Source organism: Lissotriton helveticus, chromosome 5_1, assembly GCF_964261635.1.
Source record: "Lissotriton helveticus chromosome 5_1, aLisHel1.1, whole genome shotgun sequence".
NCBI lineage: Eukaryota > Metazoa > Chordata > Amphibia > Caudata > Salamandridae > Lissotriton > Lissotriton helveticus.
Genome location: NC_136065.1, coordinates 283,883,555 through 283,903,506, shown reverse-complemented (window position 1 = coordinate 283,903,506; position 19,952 = coordinate 283,883,555). Strand labels below are relative to the sequence as shown.

General features: G+C 42.0%; 1 protein-coding gene across 1 annotated transcript in view; it reads right to left on the bottom strand.

Moving 5' to 3' along the window:
- The window catches only part of LOC144752447 (uncharacterized), a 146,753-nt gene that overhangs the window by 107,244 nt on the left and 19,557 nt on the right, over nucleotides 1–19,952 (bottom strand). Inside the window, exons 5-13 of the mRNA XM_078640373.1 lie at nucleotides 19,174–19,221; nucleotides 17,548–17,613; nucleotides 14,115–14,180; nucleotides 12,916–12,963; nucleotides 9,059–9,124; nucleotides 7,861–7,908; nucleotides 2,037–2,102; nucleotides 839–886; nucleotides 421–486 (exon numbers count right to left, since the gene is read on the bottom strand). Of these exons, the coding sequence (XP_078496499.1) occupies nucleotides 421–486; nucleotides 839–886; nucleotides 2,037–2,102; nucleotides 7,861–7,908; nucleotides 9,059–9,124; nucleotides 12,916–12,963; nucleotides 14,115–14,180; nucleotides 17,548–17,613; nucleotides 19,174–19,221 (522 nt within the window). The remainder of the gene's footprint in view (nucleotides 1–420; nucleotides 487–838; nucleotides 887–2,036; nucleotides 2,103–7,860; nucleotides 7,909–9,058; nucleotides 9,125–12,915; nucleotides 12,964–14,114; nucleotides 14,181–17,547; nucleotides 17,614–19,173; nucleotides 19,222–19,952) is intronic.

Sequence of the window (19,952 nt, the reverse complement as noted above, 5' to 3'; positions counted from 1 at the left end):
TGTGTTGAAAAGGCTGCATCATGGAAAAGACGAAAAAGGACCTTGGAGAGATGGTACTTCATGTCTGAGGAGTGGACTTGACTAAAGGAGCAAAGAATTAAAGAATTAATAATGGCTGCCTAAATCAGTGAACAGAGGGGTGAGCATGTGAAGGGAGTAGCCGAGAACAAATCATACTAAGTACCAAAGTCTGTGCACAAGACTTTAGTCTTAAATGACTCTGAAATGTGTGCCTCAGCAAAACGAAGATGGTCGTTAGTATGGAAAATCTAACCTTGGAACCAGGCCCTCATCTCTCATTGATAATGGGCAAAGGGTATCTCTAGTCTTCTAAGCATGGTAAGCATGATCAAAATTGGTGCCAAACAGGATATTCTTGAGTTTTTCACTAACATATATCACCAGACTGATTATACTAACCTCTTCAAGTGGTTTTTCCTCAATTGTCTGATCCAGCTTCTGGTCAGCAACATTTGTTGTAGGTACCTGGAAGAAACAAAAAAATAACTAACATTTACAACAAAATAAAATTATGTGTGGGGTAATTTGGCATTTGGATTTCACAAATCATTGAAGTTTATCTAATGTGGTCACTGGGTTTCCAATGTCCCTTACCTCCTTACATTTGGGATGGAGTCATAAATGCAAGTCAGAAAATAATTTTAAGAAATAGAGCTATGGGAACACCTCCACAAGAAACACAATTGGGTGACGGGAAATGGACAGGTGTATGAAGAATTTAAAAATGTTAACTGATGCCATTTCGTTTCAAAGAACTGGGAAATGTTTTAGACTGTTATAATGAGAGCAGTATAAATTCGAGAATAAAACTACTTACTGTGTCCTTTGTGCCCTCTTCACCATCCACTGCACTAGGAGGCAAACTCTAAAGGCAACAGAAAAAGTCAGAAAGAATTGTTATGAATGACAAACTATGAAAATTAATGTACAGATTTCACAAGTGCAATCATAGTCTCTATAAAACACATGACTGCAGTGGCACCTTTATTTAGATAAGGGCAGCTCCACGTAAAAGTAGTGTTAAGTGTGATGAAAGGGGCTAAGACTGCATTTATGACAAAGTAATACATCATTGCAACATGCAAAATCTCATTCTTTTATCAACAACAAAAGCTTGAGCTAATTCCACATTTTTTTAATGGATTTATATTATAATTTTTTTGTCCAAACAGTAATCATTACACACTTTGATCATTCATTTAGTCACCTTAAAATGTTCCAGTAGAATACACCCATGTCTTGTACATTTTTAGGTTGACACACTACTCATGCAAATGTCATAAAAACCTGTGGAAACACTATTTCTGTTTTGTGCACACCAGTCTAACCTACACATTGTGTTAATACCTTAAATACAATGTGTGGGAATCCTATTAGTAATTCATGGTACTGTTACTTATTTTTGTGACTCTCCAAAAGGTGTAGGTATGAGCACTGAACACCAATAATAATTCATTCCACATAATGAGTACGTGAATATGGAAGTCTCCGGTTTTTCGGAGACAAAATAACCTGAAACTGAGTTTATGGAATGAGAATACATATCCACAAATCATAAAACAGCAGCTCAGCGGATGACAATGTATTTGAAAGGCCACATGTAGAAAAAGATGAAAAATGAGATTTGACAGATGGAACCTTCTTTCTCAGGGTTGGACTGTACTGTAGAAGCAGTAGTGAAACAGTGGATAAAGACTGACCACACCACATCATTGAGATGTAAATAGGTAAGACAAAGGAAATAGTCTGGGACAGATTTTATTGTGTACCAAAACCAATGCACAAGGCAAAGGTCTCTATGTGCTCTGCATTGTGGGCATCAGCAAAGCCAAGAAGGTCCATACAATGAAGAATTTAACAAAGGAACCAAGGGAACCAGGTCCTTGTCTGTGGTAGATGATGGTCAAAATGTGTCTCTACCTCTCTCTTTGTGTGATAAGCATCAGTGCCTCAGTGCCGAACATGATATCTTTAAGATTTGCACAAATGCATTTCAACAGGCTGAGTATGCTAACCTGTTTAATTGATGTGTCCTCAGTTTCTTGATCCGGCCTCTGGATGGCAATATCAGGAGGTGGTGGCTGGAGGAAACAAAAAAGAAATACCCTTAACATTTACAACAAGACTCAGTTAGGTGTGCTACTTATATCCACTTTACTTTCACAAATCCATCAAAATTGATCAGTGATGAATACTGGTTGTCTGATGCCATTCACCTTTTTTTCATTGGTGACAGAGACATGAGTGAAGGCCAAACAATAATTTTAAGAAATGGAGTTATGTCAATACCATTGCAAAGGAAACACCCTTCGGCCCCCTGGTTTTCAGATTCCCTTAGACTGTTCAGGCAGGAGTGCAGGAAGCAAGAAAGACTTTGGAGGTCCCATCTTGATCCCAATGAAAGATCTAAACACAAGGGTATGCTTAAAGGATACAAAGCTGCAGTTTTGGCAGAAAAGATGGCATACTTTAACAATCTGACGGCCTCCCTCAGCTCGCCTAGAGAGCTATTTAAAATCGTTGATTCCCTATCCCTTGCTCAACTCCCTGACCCCATTGTGGCAACCCAAGAGCTGTGTAATCAGATCTCCACCTTCTTTCACACCAAAATCATGGATATCTACACAGCCCTGGAAGCACTCAATCTTAATCTTGAGGCCGCCCCTCCCCCGGCCACTTTCTCCCTTCAGGATCCGATGACCCTGCCTCTCGGCAGCCTGTCCAATTTTCCTCCTCTTACCCTGGAACTCCTCAATCAACTCCTTGATAAGCTTAAATCTGGATCCCCTTTGGAACCTTGTCCTTTAAAGACCTTGAAGGAGAGTAGAGAGGTTTTGTTACCCCCTTTTCTGGAGATAATGAACCAAGCAATTTCCAAGGGTGTTTTCCCCGCACCTTGGAAAATGGCCACTGTCAAACCACTCTTGAAGAAGGCTACCCTAGATCCTACTATCCTAAAAAACTTCAGTCCCATATCCCTGCTCCCTGCTCCCGCCAAGATGCTCGAGGCCCATCTTAACTTTCATCTAAGTGCCTTCCTGGATAAATTCTGCCTGCTAGATTCTTCTCAGCATGGCTTCCGGAAGGCGCACAGTACGGAGTCAGCTCTCACAGTGGTGGTTAACAACATTCGCACCAAGGTCGACAGTGGTCAGACTACCCTTCTGATCCTGCTCGACCTTACAGCTGCATTTGACACCCTGTCCCCCTCTATCCTGGTCTCCCATCTTAGTGAGATGGGAGTGGATGGGTCCGCCCTTAACCTCTTGGCGTCGTTTCTTAACCAGCGCAGGCAGAGGGTCAAACTGGGTGACTTCCTCTCCCCCGCTAAGCCTGTGCAGTGTGGGGTCCCTCAGGGCTCATCCCTGAGCCCTACACTCTTTAACATCTATGTGGCACCACTTGCCAGGCTAGTAAGATCATTCGGATTGGAAGTACTATCGTACGCTGACGACACCCAGATCATGGTTTCCCTCACTCAACCTGTGGAGACTGAGGCCTCAAACTTTAGGAACTGCATGGAAGCAGTGGCAGATTGATGATCAAAAATTTCCTCAAATTAAATGCGGAAAAGATAGAGGTTCTTGTTTTTGGAGGTAAACAGGAGGTCTGGTCGGCTGACTGGTGGCCATCTGCCCTTGGAACCTGCCCTACACCCACCCTTGCAGCTCGCAATCTGGGTGTAATACTCGATACCACACTCTCCTTCAACAAGCAAGTCAATAGGACCGTTTCTACCTGCTGTGGGGTCCTAAGGATATTGAGAAAACTCTCACACTACCTCTCCCTGGATGCTAGGAAAAAACTTTCGGTTGCCCTTATATCCTCACGCCTAGATTACTGTAATGCTCTTTATCTAGGCATAAATAAGAGGCTAGTCTAACGTTTACAAGTTGTGCAGAATGCACAAGCCAGGTTTGTTGTTAACGCCCGAGACGATCATCGGGCTCTTCTATCAGAAAAAACCTTCATTGGCTCCCTATGCAGTCTAGGATAAACTTTAAGGTTCTATGTCTCACCCACTGTGCTCTCCATGGATCCGGTGCAGAAGACATCAGGTCTCTTGTGTCTCTCTATACCCCTGGCAGGGCTCTGCGCTCTGCCAACAAGAACCTTCTGTCAGTCCCGGGGACTGTGAAGGCCAGATAGGGAGGGATGGCCTTCTTTGCCCTTGCCCCGAAACTCTGGAACTTACTTCCAAACGAACTCAAGGGACTTGTGTCGCTCGCTCCCTTCCGCAAAGTCTTAAAGACCTGGCTCTACACAGGAGCCTACCTATAGGCTAACTCCAGCTTTATCTTTTATTCAGCTATTCCATCTTATGCGCCTTGATCCCTTTGGGCTAAGTTGCGCAGTACACATTTTACTTCATTCATTCATTCATTCATTAATTTATTCATTCATTCACTGATGGGAAACGGATAACTGTATGAGAACACCAAGACTTGTTTTGGTATACAATCATTTTTGAAAATAGCAGATGTCATGGAAAGCTCATAACAACCTGGAAAAAGTATACAATACTATTATATACCAACTGGGGATAAAGCGCAAAACTGGTGAATCAGGGGTTACGTGAAGGGGGTGAAGTATGGTATATAGAGGTAAAGGAGTTAAGAGTCATGGGGAGTTAGGGGTTGAAAATATGCATGAATGACAGTGAATGGCCTTTAGAGTGGCAATATGTAACAAGGTGAACAGCCATGCAATTGTACTCAGTTTTTAATAAATCCTCTCTGAGCCACCTAATCTACACTGAACTGGGAACAACGTTAGATTTTAGTATAAAAATAGTATAAATATTAGAGAAGTAACTGCTTACTATGCCCCTCATGGCCTTTTTCCTATCCACTACAGTTGGAGGCTGACTTTAATGGTAAAAGAGATAGTCAAAAAGAGTTCTCCATGAAAGACAAACTATGGTAGTTATTGAAAGTTTTCTCAGGTGCATTTTTAGTCTCTCTGACCAAATCAAGTGCAGTGGTGTCCTTATGTCCACAAGGGCAGACCAATATAAAAGCAGTGTTGGACATGCTGTAAGGGTATTATACTACATTTGTGAACCAATAATACAGCATTACATAATATAGCCTTATAGCCCGCCGTAGAGGGCTATACCGGCTATTAAAGGCCCTCTCCAGCGTTAAAGGCCCCGAGCCGAAGGCGAGGGCCTTTAACAAGGGAGAGGGACTTTAATATCAGTATAGCCCATCTACGAAGGGTTATAAGGCTATTAGAACATTCTGTCACTAGAGGACAGAATGTTCTAACAAAAAAAAAAACCTTTTGGAAGCGTGAGGGGATTTGAATCCAGAGCTGTGGACAAAGAAACATTGGAATGTTGGAGCTCCAGGCTTATACCAGCCATTATAAGCCCAGAGCAGTCCATTGTTTTCAATGGAGCTCCGAACCTTCCAATGTTCTAATATGGAAGATAATCATTTTGTCACCAACAACAGTTAATGCTAATTCTACATTGTTTCTGAACGTTAATTTTTATTATCTTGTTTAGGTCAAGCAGAAATCATATATAGTTCTGCCGCTCATGTCGAAGCCCTTACCAAAGCCATCTAGTGCAAATAAAAAAAAAGTTCTATTTGCACCCTCCTACATCTCTAACAATCATCATCAGTTGGCATTGTAGAATGTTTGATGATGAGGGTTCTTAGATATATTATGCCGTAATTCACCGGTTGGCCCATTTAGGTTACTCAAACCGAAATCACTCATGTCTTGTACATGTTTACAAGGAACGTTCGGACTTTGAAATGTCAGCAAAACTTGTGGGAATTCTCTTTCTGCATGGAACTCCCCATTCTGAGCTATGACTATGTTAAAATCAGAATTTGAGGTACTGTCACTCGTTTCATATGAATCCCCAAGCGAATTTAAAAATTCATGGTATGAATAGTAAACACGACTATTAACTCATTCCCTATAATGAGTGCTCGAAAATATACTAGCCTCAGGTTTCACTGTGGCAAAATAGCAGGGATGGCTCACCTGTAAGCGCGGGAACAGCCCGCAGTGCCACAGGACAGTTGACTCGATCCAAGTCCCCTGTGTTGAGGCAGGCGTCTGTCCCTAATCACACAGTGGTCCGCACACCTTGCAGCGAGTCAGCATGACTCAGCTGCCCCTGTGCACCACAGCTGCAGCCACAAGACTGCGGTAGCCACAGCAGCACCCAAACCAGGACGGGCAGCCTCTCCCCTTGCTCTGCCACTCCAACCCCCATGACAGATGCCCAAGATCTCACTGTTGCTAGGCCTAATCAGGGCCCAGGTAGTAGGCTTGTAGCCTGCAGGGTATCGCAAAGAGGCAGCTCCGGTGGCCCAAACGGTTATTGCGCGCCTGCCCCAGCCACACTCCACAGCACACAGCTCTGGTTTTCAGCTGTCCAGGCATGCCTACCCACCACCTTCCAGCACCCTGCGGAGGGTGGTATTCAGTCCCCGTCACCTAGTGTCAGGTAGGTGATTGAGGCAGGTCAGCGGACGACCACCCCAGTGGAACACACCTGACTAGGCTATAGGTTCGCAGGACAATGACTAAGTTCTGCGAGAAGGAAGTATAATCTCCAAAATGGGTTCTGTGGTACCACACTGGACACAGGAATGAGAAGAGCGAGTGCTCTTTAGTGGATGTGCCTTTCAGGGTGACCCGAAATTAAACACTTTTAAATGTCAGAGAAAGTTGCAGAAACACAACCTCTCCACGGAACTCCCCATTCTAAACTATGAATATGTTAATACTTTGTATACCTTGGGTGGGCATTCTGTTACAAATTTGTGGTTGTGCAGGTCAATTTCATGAATTTCTATATGAATTTGAGGAGGCATAGTAAACAAAATGAACAGCACTATAAACTCATTACCCATAATGTACAATTGTAAATATACTATGGCAAAATATTTTAAACTGGGTTTATGCCACAGCAAATACATATTCAAGAATCACAGATCAATGGCAGGGATGATTTATATATATGAGGAAGTGAATGTGTTTAAAAGGCTGCATCGTGGAAAAGACGAAAAAGGACCATGGAGAGATATTACTTCATGTCTGAGGAGTGGACTTGACTAAAGGAGCAAAGAATTAAAGAATTAATAATGGCTGCCGAAATCAGTGAACAGAGGGGTGAGCATGTGAAGGGAGTAGCCGAGGACAGATCATACTAAGTACCAAAGTCTGTGCACAAGACTTTAGTCTTAAATAACTCTGAAATGTGTGCCTCAGCAAAACAAAGATGGTCGTGAGTTTGGAAAATCTAACCTTGGAACCAGGCCCTCATCTCTCATTGATAATGGACAAAGGGTATCTCTAGTCCTCTAAGCATGGTAAGCATGATCAAAATCGGTGCCAAACAGGATATTCTTGAGTTTATCACTAACATATATCTGCAGACTGATTATACTAACATCTTCAAGTGGTTTTTCCTCAATTGTCTGATCCAGCTTCTGGTCAGCAACATTTGTTGTAGGTACCTGGAAGAAACAAAAAAAGAACTAACATTTACAACAAAATAACATTATGTGTGGGGTAATTTGGCATTTGGATTTCACAAATCATTGAAGTTTATCTGATGTGGTCACTGGGTTTCTAATGTCCCTTACCTCCTTACATTTGGGATGGAGTCATAAATGCAAGTCCGAAAATAATTTTAAGAAATAGAGCTATGGGATCACCTCCACAAGAAATACAATTGGGTGACGGGAAATGGACAGGTGTATGAGTAGTTTAAAAATGTTAACTGATGCCATTTAGTTTCAAAGAACTGGGAAATGTTTTAGACTGTTATCATAAGAGCAGTATAAATTTGAGAATAAAACTACTTACTGTGTCCTTTGTGCCCTCTTCACCATCCACTGCACTAGGAGGCAGACTCTAAAGGCAACAGAAAAAGTCAGAAAGAATCGTTATGAATGTCAAACTATGAAAATTAAGGTACAGCTTTCACAAGTGCAATCATAGTCTCTATAAAACACATGACTGCAGTGGCACCTTTATTTAGATATGGCCAGCTCCACGTAAACGTAGTGATAAGTGTGATGAAAGGGGCTAAGACTGCATTTATGACAAAGTAATACATCATTGCAACATGCAAAATCTCATTCTTTTATCAACAACAAAAGCTTGAGCTAATTCCACATTTTTTTAATGGATTCATATTATAACTTTTTTGTCCAAACAGTAATCATGACACACTTTGATCATTCATTTAGTCACCTTAAAATGTTCCAGTAGAATACACTCATGTCTTGTACATTTTTAGGTTGACACACTACTCATGCAAATGTCATAAAAACCTGTGGAAACACTATTTCTGTTTTGTGCACACCAGTCTAACCTACAAATTGTTTTAATACCTTAAATACAATGTGTGGGAATCCTATTAGTAATTCCTGGTACTGTTACTTATTTTTGTGACTCTCCAAAAGGTGTAGGTACGAGCACTGAACACCAACAATAATACATTCCACATAATGAGTACGTGAATATGGAAGTCTCTGTTTTTTCGGAGACAAAATAACCTGAAACTGAGTTTATGGAATTAGAATACATATCCACAAATCATAAAACAGCAGCTCAGAGGATGACAATGTATTTGAAAGGCCACATGTAGAAAAAGATGAAAAATGAGATTTGACAGATGGAACCTTATATCTCAGGGTTGAACTGCACTGTAGAAGCAGTAGTGAAACAGTGGATAAAGACTGACCACACCACATCATTGAGATGTAAATCGGTTAGACAAAGGGAATAGTCTGGGACAGCTTTTATTGTGTACCAAAGCCAATGCACAAGGCAAAGGTCTCTATGTGCTCTGCATTGTGTGCATCAGCAAAGCCAAGAAGGTCCATACAATGAAGAATTTAACAAAGGAACCAAGGGAACCAGGTCTTTGTCTGTGGTAGTTGATGGTCAAAATGTGTCTCTACCTCTCTCTTTGTGTGATAAGCATCAGTGCCTCAGTGCCGAACATGATATCTTTAAGATTTGCACAAATGCATTTCAACAGGCTGAGTATGCTAACCTGTTTAATTGATGTGTCCTCAGTTTCTTGATCCGGCCTCTGGATGGCAATATCATGAGGTGGTGGCTGGAGGAAACAAAAAAGAAATACCCTTCACATATACAACAAGACTCAATTAGGCTCTGCGCTCTGCCAACAAGAACCTTCTGTCAGTCCCGCGGACTGTGAAGGCTAGATGGGGAGGGATGGCCTTCTTTGCCCTTGCCCCAAAACTCTGGAACTTACTTCCAAAGGAACTCAAGGGTATTGTGTCCCTCGCTCCCTTCCGCAAAGTCTTAAAGACCTGGCTTTACACAGGAGCCTACCTATAGGCTAACTCCAGCTTTATCTTTTATTCAGCTATTCCATCTTATGCGCCTTGATGCCTTTGGGCTAAATTGCGCAATACAAATTTTACTTCATTCATTTATTCATTCATTTATTCATTCATTCACTGATGGGAAACTGATAACTGTATGAGAACACCAAGACTTGTTTTGGTATATAATCATTTTTGAAAATAGCAGATGTCATGGAAAGCTTATAACAACCTGGAAAAAGTATACAATACTATTATATACCAACTGGGGATAAAGCGCAAAAGTGGTGAATCAGGGGTTACGTGAAGGGGGTGAAGTATGGTATATAGAGGTAAAGGAGTTAAGAGTCAAAGGGAGTTAGGGGGATGAAAATATGCATGAATGACAGTGAATGGCCTTTAGAGTGGCAATATGTAACAAGGTGAACAGCCATGCAATTGTACTCAGTTTTTAATAAATCCTCTCTGAGCCACTTAATCTACACTGAACTGGGAACAATGTTAGATTTTAGTATAAAAATAGTATAAATATTAGAGAAGTAACTGCTTACTATGCCCCTCATGGCCTTTTTCCTATCCACTACAGTTGGAGGCTGACTTTAATGGTAAAAGAGATAGTCAAAAAGAGTTCTCCATGAAAGACAAACTATGGTAGTTATTGAAAGTTTTCTCAGGTGCATTTTTAGTCTCTCTGACCAAATCAAGTGCAGTGGTGTCCTTATGTCCACAAGGGCAGACCCATATAAAAGCAGTGTTGGACATGCTGTAAGGGTATTATACTATATTTGTGAACCAATAATACAGCATTACATAATATAGCCTTAGAGCCCGCCGTAGAGGGCTATACCGGCTATTAAAGGCCCTCTCCAGCGTTAAAGGCCCCGAGCAGAAGGCGAGGGCCTTTAACAAGGGAGAGGGACTTTAATAGCAGTATAGCCCATCTACGAAGGGCCATAAGGCTATTAGATTATTCTCTCACTAGAGGACAGAATGTTCTAACAAACAAAACCTTTTGGAAGCGGGAGGGGATTGGAATCCAGAGCTGTGAACAAAGAAACATTGGAATGTTGGCGCTCCAGGCTTATACCAGCCATTATAAGCCCAGAGCAGTCCATTGTTTTCAATGGAGCTCCCAACATTCCAATGTTCTATTATGGAAGATAATCATTTTATCACCAACAACAGTTAATGCTAACTCTACATTGTTTCTGAAAGTTAATTTTTATTATCTTGTTTAGGTCAAGCAGAAATCATATATAGTTCTGCCGCTCATGTCGAAGCCCTTACCAAAGCCATCAAGTGCCAATAACAAAAAGTTCTATTTGCACCCTCCTACATCTCTAACAATCATCATCAGTTGGCATTGTAGAATGTTTGATGATGAGGGTTCTTAGATATATTATGCCGTAATTTACCCGTTGGCCCATTTAGGTTACTCAAACTGAAATCACTCATGTCTTGTACATGTTTACAAGGAACTTTCGGACTTTGAAATGTCAGCAAAACTTGTGGGAATTCTCTTTCTGCATGGAACTCCCCATTCTGAGCTATGACTATGTTAAAATCAGAATTTGTGGTACTGTCACTCGTTTCATATGAATCCCCAAGCGAATTTAAAAATTCATGGTATGAATAGTAAACACGACTATTAACTCATTCCCTATAATGAGTGCTCGTAAATATACTAGCCTCAGGTTTCACTGTGGCAAAATAGCAGGGATGGCTCACCTGTAAGCGCGGGGACAGCCCGCAGTGCCACGGGACAGTTGACTCGATCCAAGTCCCCTGTGTTGAGGCAGGCGTCTGTCCCTAATCACACAGTGGTCCGCACACCTTGCAGCGAGTCAGCATGACTCAGCAGCCCCTGTGCACCACAGCTGCAGCCACAAGACTGCGGTAGCCACAGCAGCACCCAAACCAGGACGGGCAGCCTCTCTCCTTGCTCTGCCACTCCAACCCCCATGACAGACGCCCAAGATCTCACTGCTGCTAGGCCTAATCAGGGCCCAGGTAGTAGGCTTGTAGCCTGCAGGATATCGCAAAGATGCAGCTCCGGTGGCCCGAACGGTTATTGCGCGCCTGCCCCAGCCACACTCCACAGCACACAGCTCTGGTTTCCAGCTGTCCAGGCATGCCTACCCACCACCTTCCAGCACCCTGCGGAGGGTGGTATTCAGTCCCCGTCGCCTAGTGTCAGGTAGGTGATTGAGGCAGGTCAGCGGACGACCACCCCAGTGGAACACACCTGACTAGGCTGTAGGTTCTCAGGACAATGACTAAGTTCTGCGAGAAGGAAATATAATCTCCAAAATGGGTTCTGTGGTACCACACTGGACACAGGAATGAGAAGAGCGAGTGCTCTTTAGTGGATGTGCCTTTCAGGGTGACCCGAAATAAAACACTTTTAAATGTCAGAGAAAGTTGCAGAAACACAACCTCTCCACGGAACTCCCCATTCTAAACTATGAATATCTTAATACCTTGTATACCTTGGGTGGGCATTCTGTTACAAATTTGTGGTTGTGAAGGTCAATTTAATGAATTTCTATATGAATTTGAGGAGGCACAGTAAACAAAATGAACAGCACTATAAACTCATTACTGATAATGTACAATTGTAAATCTACTATGGCAAAATATAACTGGGTTTATGCAACAGCAAATACATATTCAAGAATCACAGATCAATGGTAGGGATGATTTATACATATGAGGAAGTGAATGTGTTTAAAAGGCTGCATCATGGAAAAGACGAAAAAGGACCTTGGAGAGATATTACTTCATGTCTGAGGAGTGGACTTGACTAAAGGAGCAAAGAATTAAAGAATTAATAATGGCTGCCGAAATCAGTGAACAGAGGGGTGAGCATGTGAAGGGAGTAGCCGAGAACAGATCATACTAAGTACCAAAGTCTGTGCACAAGACTTTAGTCTTAAATGACTCTGAAATGTGCGCCTCAGCAAAACGAAGATGGTCGTGAGTTTGGAAAATCTAACCTTGGAACCAGGCCCTGATCTCTCATTGATAATGGACAAAGGGTATCTCTAGTCCTCTAAGCATGGTAAGCATGATCAAAATCGGTGCCACACAGGATATTCTTGAGTTTTTCACTAACATATATCAACAGGCTGATTATACTAACCTCTTCAAGTGGTTTTTCCTCAATTGTCTGATCCAGCTTCTGGTCAGCAACATTTGTTGTAGGTACCTGGAAGAAACAAAAAAGAACTAACATTTACAACAAAATAACATTATTTGTGGGGTAATTTGGCATTTGGATTTCACAAATCATTGAAGTTTATCTAATGTGGTCACTGGGTTTCTAATGTCCCTTACCTCCTTACATTTGGGATGGAGTCATAAATGCAAGTCAGAAAATAATTTTAAGAAATAGAGCTATGGGATCACCTCCACAAGAAATACAATTGGGTGACGGGAAATGGACAGGTGTATGAGTAGTTTAAAAATGTTAACTGATGCCATTTAGTTTCAAAGAACTGGGAAATGTTTTAGACTGTTATCATAAGAGCAGTATAAATTCGCGAATAAAACTACTTACTGTGTCCTTTGTGCCCTCTTCACCATCCACTGCACTAGGAGGCAGACTCTAAAGGCAACAGAAAAAGTCAGAAAGAATCGTTATGAATGTCAAACTATGAAAATTAAGGTACAGATTTCACAAGTGCAATCATAGTCTCTATAAAACACATGACTGCAGTGGCACCTTTATTTAGATAAGGCCAGCTCCACGTAAAAGTAGTGATAAGTGTGATGAAAGGGGCTAAGACTGCATTTATGACAAAGTAATACATCATTGCAACATGCAAAATCTCATTCTTTTAACAACAACAAAAGCTTGAGCTAATTCCACATTTTTTTTAATGGATTTATATTACAATTTTTTGGTCCAAACAGTAATCATTACACACTGTGATCATTCATTTAGTCACCTTAAAATGTTCCAGTAGAATACACTCATGTCTTGTACATTTTTAGGTTGACACACTACTCATGCAAATGTCATAAAAACCTGTGGAAACACTATTTCTGTTTTGTGCACACCAGTCTAACCTACAAATTGTGTTAATACCGTAAATACAAGGTGTGGGAATCCTATTAGTAATTCATGGTACTGTTACTTATTTGTGTGACTCTCCAAAAGGTGTAGGTATGAGCACTGAACACCAATAATAATTCATTCCACATAATGAGTACGTGAATATGGAAGTCTCCGCTTTTTCTGAGACAAAATAACCTGAAACTGAGTTTATGGAATGAGAATACATATCCACAAATCATAAAACAGCAGCTCAGAGGATGACAATGTATTTGAAAGGCCACATGTAGAAAAAGATGAAAAATGAGATTTGACAGATGGAACCTTATATCTCAGGGTTGAACTGCACTGTAGAAGCAGTAGTGAAACAGTGGATAAAGACTGACCACACCACATCATTGAGATGTAAATAGGTTAGACAAAGGGAATAGTCTGGGACAGCTTTTATTGTGTACCAAAGCCAATGCACAAGGCAAAGGTCTCTATGTGCTCTGCATTGTGTGCATCAGCAAAGCCAAGAAGGTCCATACAATGAAGAATTTAACAAAGGAACCAAGGGAACCAGGTCCTTGTCTGTGGTAGTTGATGGTCAAAATGTGTCTCTACCTCTCTCTTTGTGTGATAAGCATCAGTGCCTCAGTGCCGAACATGATATCTTTAAGATTTGCACAAATGCATTTCAACAGGCTGAGTATGCTAACCTGTTTAATTGATGTGTCCTCAGTTTCTTGATCCGGCCTCTGGATGGCAATATCATGAGGTGGTGGCTGGAGGAAACAAAAAAGAAATACCCTTCACATATACAACAAGACTCAATTAGGCTCTGCGCTCTGCCAACAAGAACCTTCTGTCAGTCCCGCGGACTGTGAAGGCCAGATGGGGAGGGATGGCCTTCTTTGCCCTTGCCCCAAAACTCTGGAACTTACTTCCAAAGGAACTCAAGGGTATTGTGTCCCTCGCTCCCCTCCGCAAAGTCTTAAAGACCTGGCTTTACACAGGAGCCTACCTATAGGCTAACTCCAGCTTTATCTTTTATTCAGCTATTCCATCTTATGCGCCTTGATGCCTTTGGGCTAAGTTGCGCAATACAAATTTTACTTCATTCATTTATTCATTCATTTATGCATTCATTCACTGATGGGAAACTGATAACTGTATGAGAACACCAAGACTTGTTTTGGTATATAATCATTTTTGAAAATAGCAGATGTCATGGAAAGCTTATAACAACCTGGAAAAAGTATACAATACTATTATATACCAACTGGGGATAAAGCGCAAAAGTGGTGAATCAGGGGTTACGTGAAGGGGGTGAAGTATGGTATATAGAGGTAAAGGAGTTAAGAGTCAAAGGGAGTTAGGGGGATGAAAATATGCATGAATGACAGTGAATGGCCTTTAGAGTGGCAATATGTAACAAGGTGAACAGCCATGCAATTGTACTCAGTTTTTAATAAATCCTCTCTGAGCCACTTAATCTACACTGAACTGGGAACAATGTTAGATTTTAGTATAAAAATAGTATAAATATTAGAGAAGTAACTGCTTACTATGCCCCTCATGGCCTTTTTCCTATCCACTACAGTTGGAGGCTGACTTTAATGGTAAAAGAGATAGTCAAAAAGAGTTCTCCATGAAAGACAAACTATGGTAGTTATTGAAAGTTTTCTCAGGTGCATTTTTAGTCTCTCTGACCAAATCAAGTGCAGTGGTGTCCTTATGTCCACAAGGGCAGACCCATATAAAAGCAGTGTTGGACATGCTGTAAGGGTATTATACTATATTTGTGAACCAATAATACAGCATTACATAATATAGCCTTAGAGCCCGCCGTAGAGGGCTATACCGGCTATTAAAGGCCCTCTCCAGCGTTAAAGGCCCCGAGCAGAAGGCGAGGGCCTTTAACAAGGGAGAGGGACTTTAATAGCAGTATAGCCCATCTACGAAGGGCTATAAGGCTATTAGATTATTCTCTCACTAGAGGACAGAATGTTCTAACAAACAAAACCTTTTGGAAGCGTGAGGGGATTGGAATCCAGAGCTGTGAACAAAGAAACATTGGAATGTTGGCGCTCCAGGCTTATACCAGCCATTATAAGCCCAGAGCAGTCCATTGTTTTCAATGGAGCTCCCAACATTCCAATGTTCTATTATGGAAGATAATCATTTTATCACCAACAACAGTTAATGCTAACTCTACATTGTTTCTGAAAGTTAATTTTTATTATCTTGTTTAGGTCAAGCAGAAATCATATATAGTTCTGCCGCTCATGTCGAAGCCCTTACCAAAGCCATCAAGAGCCAATAAAAAAAAGTTCTATTTGCACCCTCCTACATCTCTAACAATCATCATCAGTTGGCATTGTAGAATGTTTGATGATGAGGGTTCTTAAATATATTATGCCGTAATTTACCCGTTGGCCCATTTAGGTTACTCAAACTGAAATCACTCATGTCTTGTACATGTTTACAAGGAACTTTCGGACTTTGAAATGTCAGCAAAACTTGTGGGAATTCTCTTTCTGCATGGAACTCCTCATTCTGAGCTATGACTATGTTAAAATCAGAATTTGTGGTACTGTCACTCGTTTCATATGAATCCCCAAGCGAATTTAAAAATTCATGGTATGAATAGTAAACACGACTATTAACTCATTCCCTATAATGAGTGCTCGTAAATATACTAGCCTCAGGTTTCACTGTGGCAAAATAGCAGGGATGGCTCACCTATAAGCGCGGGAACAGCCCGCAGTGCCACGGGACAGTTGACTCGATCCAAGTCCCCTGTGTTGAGGCAGGCGTCTGTCCCTAATCACACAGTGTTCCGTACACCTTGCAGCGAGTCAGCATGACTCAGCAGCCCCTGTGCACCAAAGCTGCAGCCACAAGACTGCGGTAGCCACAGCAGCACCCAAACCAGGACGGGCAGCCTCTCCCCTTGCTCTGCCACTCCAACCCCCATGACAGATGCCCAAGATCTCACTGCTGCTAGGTCTAATCAGGGCCCAGGTAGTAGGCTTGTAGCCTGCAGGATATCGCAAAGAGGCAGCTCCGGTGGCCCAAACGGTTATTGCGCGCCTGCCCCAGCCACACAGCTCTGGTTTCCAGCTGTCCAGGCATGCCTACCCACCACCTTCCAGCACCCTGCGGAGGGTGGTATTCAGTCCCCGTCGCCTAGCGTAAGGTAGGTGATTGAGGCAGGTCAGCGGACGACCACCCCAGTGGAACACACCTGACTAGGCTGTAGGTTCGCAGGACAATGACTAAGTTCTGCGAGAAGGAAGTATAATCTCCAAAATGGGTTCTGTGGTACCACACTGGACACAGGAATGAGAAGAGCGAGTGCTCTTTAGTGGATGTGCCTTTCAGGGTGACCCGAAATTAAACACTTTTAAATGTCAGAGAAAGTTGCAGAAACACAACCTCTCCACGGAACTCCCTATTCTAAACTATGAATATGTTAATACCTTGTATACCTTGGGTGGGCATTCTGTTACAAATTTGTGGTTGTGCAGGTCAATTTCATGAATTTCTATATGAATTTGAGGAGGCACAGTAAACAAAATGAACAGCACTATAAACTCATTACCGATAATGTACAATTGTAAATATACTATGGCAAAATATTTTAAACTGGGTTTATGCAACAGCAAATGCATATTCAAGAATCACAGATCAATGGCAGGGATGATTTATATATATGAGGAAGTGAATGTGTTTAAAAGGCTGCATCATGGAAAAGACGAAAAAGGACCTTGGAGAGATATTACTTCATGTCTGAGGAGTGGTCTTGACTAAGGGAGCAAAGAATTAAAGAATTAATAATGGCTGCCGAAATCAGTGAACAGAGGGGTGAGCATGTGAAGGGAGTAGCCGAGAACAGATCATACTAAGAACCAAAGTCTGTGCACAAGACTTTAGTCTTAAATTTACTCTGAAATGTGCGCCTCAGCAAAACGAAGATGGTCGTGAGTTTGGAAAATCTAACCTTGGAACCAGGCCCTCATCTCTCATTGATAATGGACAAAGGGTATCTCTAGTCCTCTAAGCATGGTAAGTATGATCAAAATCGGTGCCAAACAGGATATTCTTGAGTTTTTCACTAACATATATCTACAGACTGATTATACTAACCTCTTCAAGTGGTTTTTCCTCAATTGTCTGATCCAGCTTCTGGTCAGCAATATTTGTTGTAGGTACCTGGAAGAAACAAAAAAAGAACTAACATTTACAACAAAATAACATTATGTGTGGGGTAATTTGGCATTTGGATTTCACAAATCATTGAAGTTTATCTAATGTGGTCACTGGGTCTCTAATGTCCCTTACCTCCTTACATTTGGGATGGAGTCATAAATGCAAGTCAGAAAATAATTTTAAGAAATAGAGCTATGGGAACACCTCCACAAGAAATACAATTGACGAAATACACGCCTTTGATACCGTGGCCCACCCGATCCTTCTGCAGCGCCTGGCGGAAGCGGGTGTCACCGGCCTTGCGCTCCAGTGGTTCCGTTCTTTTCTTGCCAACCGTTCTTTCTGCGTTTCCGTTCCGCCCTACCAGTCCAAATTCCATCCTCTGGATCTGGGGGTTCCTCAAGGCTCCTCGCTGAGTCCCACATTATTCAATCTATATGTGAGACCGCTGGCTGAGGTTGTCAGGCATTGGGGCATGACTATGGTGTCCTATGCCGATGACACCCAGCTAGCGGTTACAATCAGCGGGGATGCGGATGTGGATGCCCCCAGATTCCAGGAGGGACTTAGGGCGGTCGCCAGCTGGATTACGTCCAACTGTTACCAGCTGAACGCTGGTAAGACGGAGGTTATGATCTTTGGCAAGCGGACGGACCTCTGGGGCGATAGATGGTGGCCATCGGACCTGGGCCCCACACCTATTCCGGTCGCTCAACTGAAAAATCTAGGGGTGTGGCTTGATCCATCTCTTTCTTTTGATTGCCACACTAAGCGCACTGTTGTTTCGGCATCTTGCGGTGTCTTCGACCCGTATTAAAATTCTTTGATGCCAAAACTAGGCAACTTGTTATCCAGGCCACCGTGATGTCACGCCTTGACTATGCCAACACCCTTCTATCGGGCTTAAATCAGGCGGAACTTACCCGCCTGCAGCGTTTACAGAACGCAGCAGCAAGAGCGATCGTGGGACTGCATAGATTTTGCTCTACGGCCAATACCTTGCGCACGCTGCATTGGCTCCCGATCGCTTGGAGGATTCAGTTTAAGGTCCTTTGTCTTGCTTTCAAAATTATCAAGGGAGCACCTGCCTTGATTCTTGCTAACCTTATGTCCCGTTACACCCCGGGCCGTGCCCTACGATCCTCCGATCTGCAACTAGCTGTTGTTCCCCGGTTCAAGCGCTGCCGGGCCGGCGGCTGTTCGTTTCAAGTTCGTGCCGCCGTGTTATGGAATTCCCTTCCTTTTGAGATCCGGGCACTCGGTGATCTGCTTTCCTTCCGGCGGGCAGTAAAAACATTTTTATTTCCTTAGCCCCTTGTCTTCCTTTCGTGCCTTGTTGTGTTGTGCTGCTACCTGGCGGGCGCCAGGACGCTCCTTTGCTGGAGCATCTGTGCGCCTTATAAATTAGCGTAACATAACAACATAACAATTGGGTGACAGGAAATGGACAGGTGTATGAGTAGTTTAAAAATTTTAACTAATGCCATTTAGTTTCAAAGAACTGGGAAATGTTTTAGACTGTTATCATAAGAGCAGTATAAATTCGAGAATAAAATTACTTACTGTGTCCTTTGTGCCCTCTTCACCATCCACTGCACTAGGAGGCAGACTCTAAAGGCAACAGAAAAAGTCAGAAAGAATTGTTATGAATGTCAAACTATGAAAATTAAGGTGCAGATTCCACAAGTGCAATCATAGTCTCTATAAAACACATGACTGCAGTGGCACCTTTATTTAGATAAGGCCAGCTCCACGTAAAAGTAGTGTTAAGTGTGATGAAAGGGGCTAAGACTGCATTTATGACAAAGTAATACATCATTGCAACATGCAAAATCTCATTCTTTTATCAACAACAAAAGCTTGAGCTAATTCCACATTTTTTTTAATGGATTTATATTATAATTTTTTTGTCCAAACAGTAATCATTACACACTTTGATCATTCATTTAGTCACCTTAAAATGTTCCAGTAGGATACACTAATGTCTTGTACATTTTTAGGTTGACACTACTCATGCAAATGTCATAAAAACCTGTGGAAACACTATTTCTGTTTTGTGCACACCAGTCTAACCTACAAATTGTTTTAATACCTTAAATACAATGTGCGGGAATCCTATTAGTAATTCATGCTACTGTTACTTATTTTTGTGACTCTCCAAAAGGTGTAGGTATGAGCACTGAACACCAATAATAATTCATTCCACATAATGAGTACGTGAATATGGAAGTCTCTGGTTTTTCGGAGACAAAATAACCTGAAACTGAGTTTATGGAATGAGAATACATATCCACAAATCATAAAACAGCAGCTCAGAGGATGACAATGTATTTGAAAGGCCA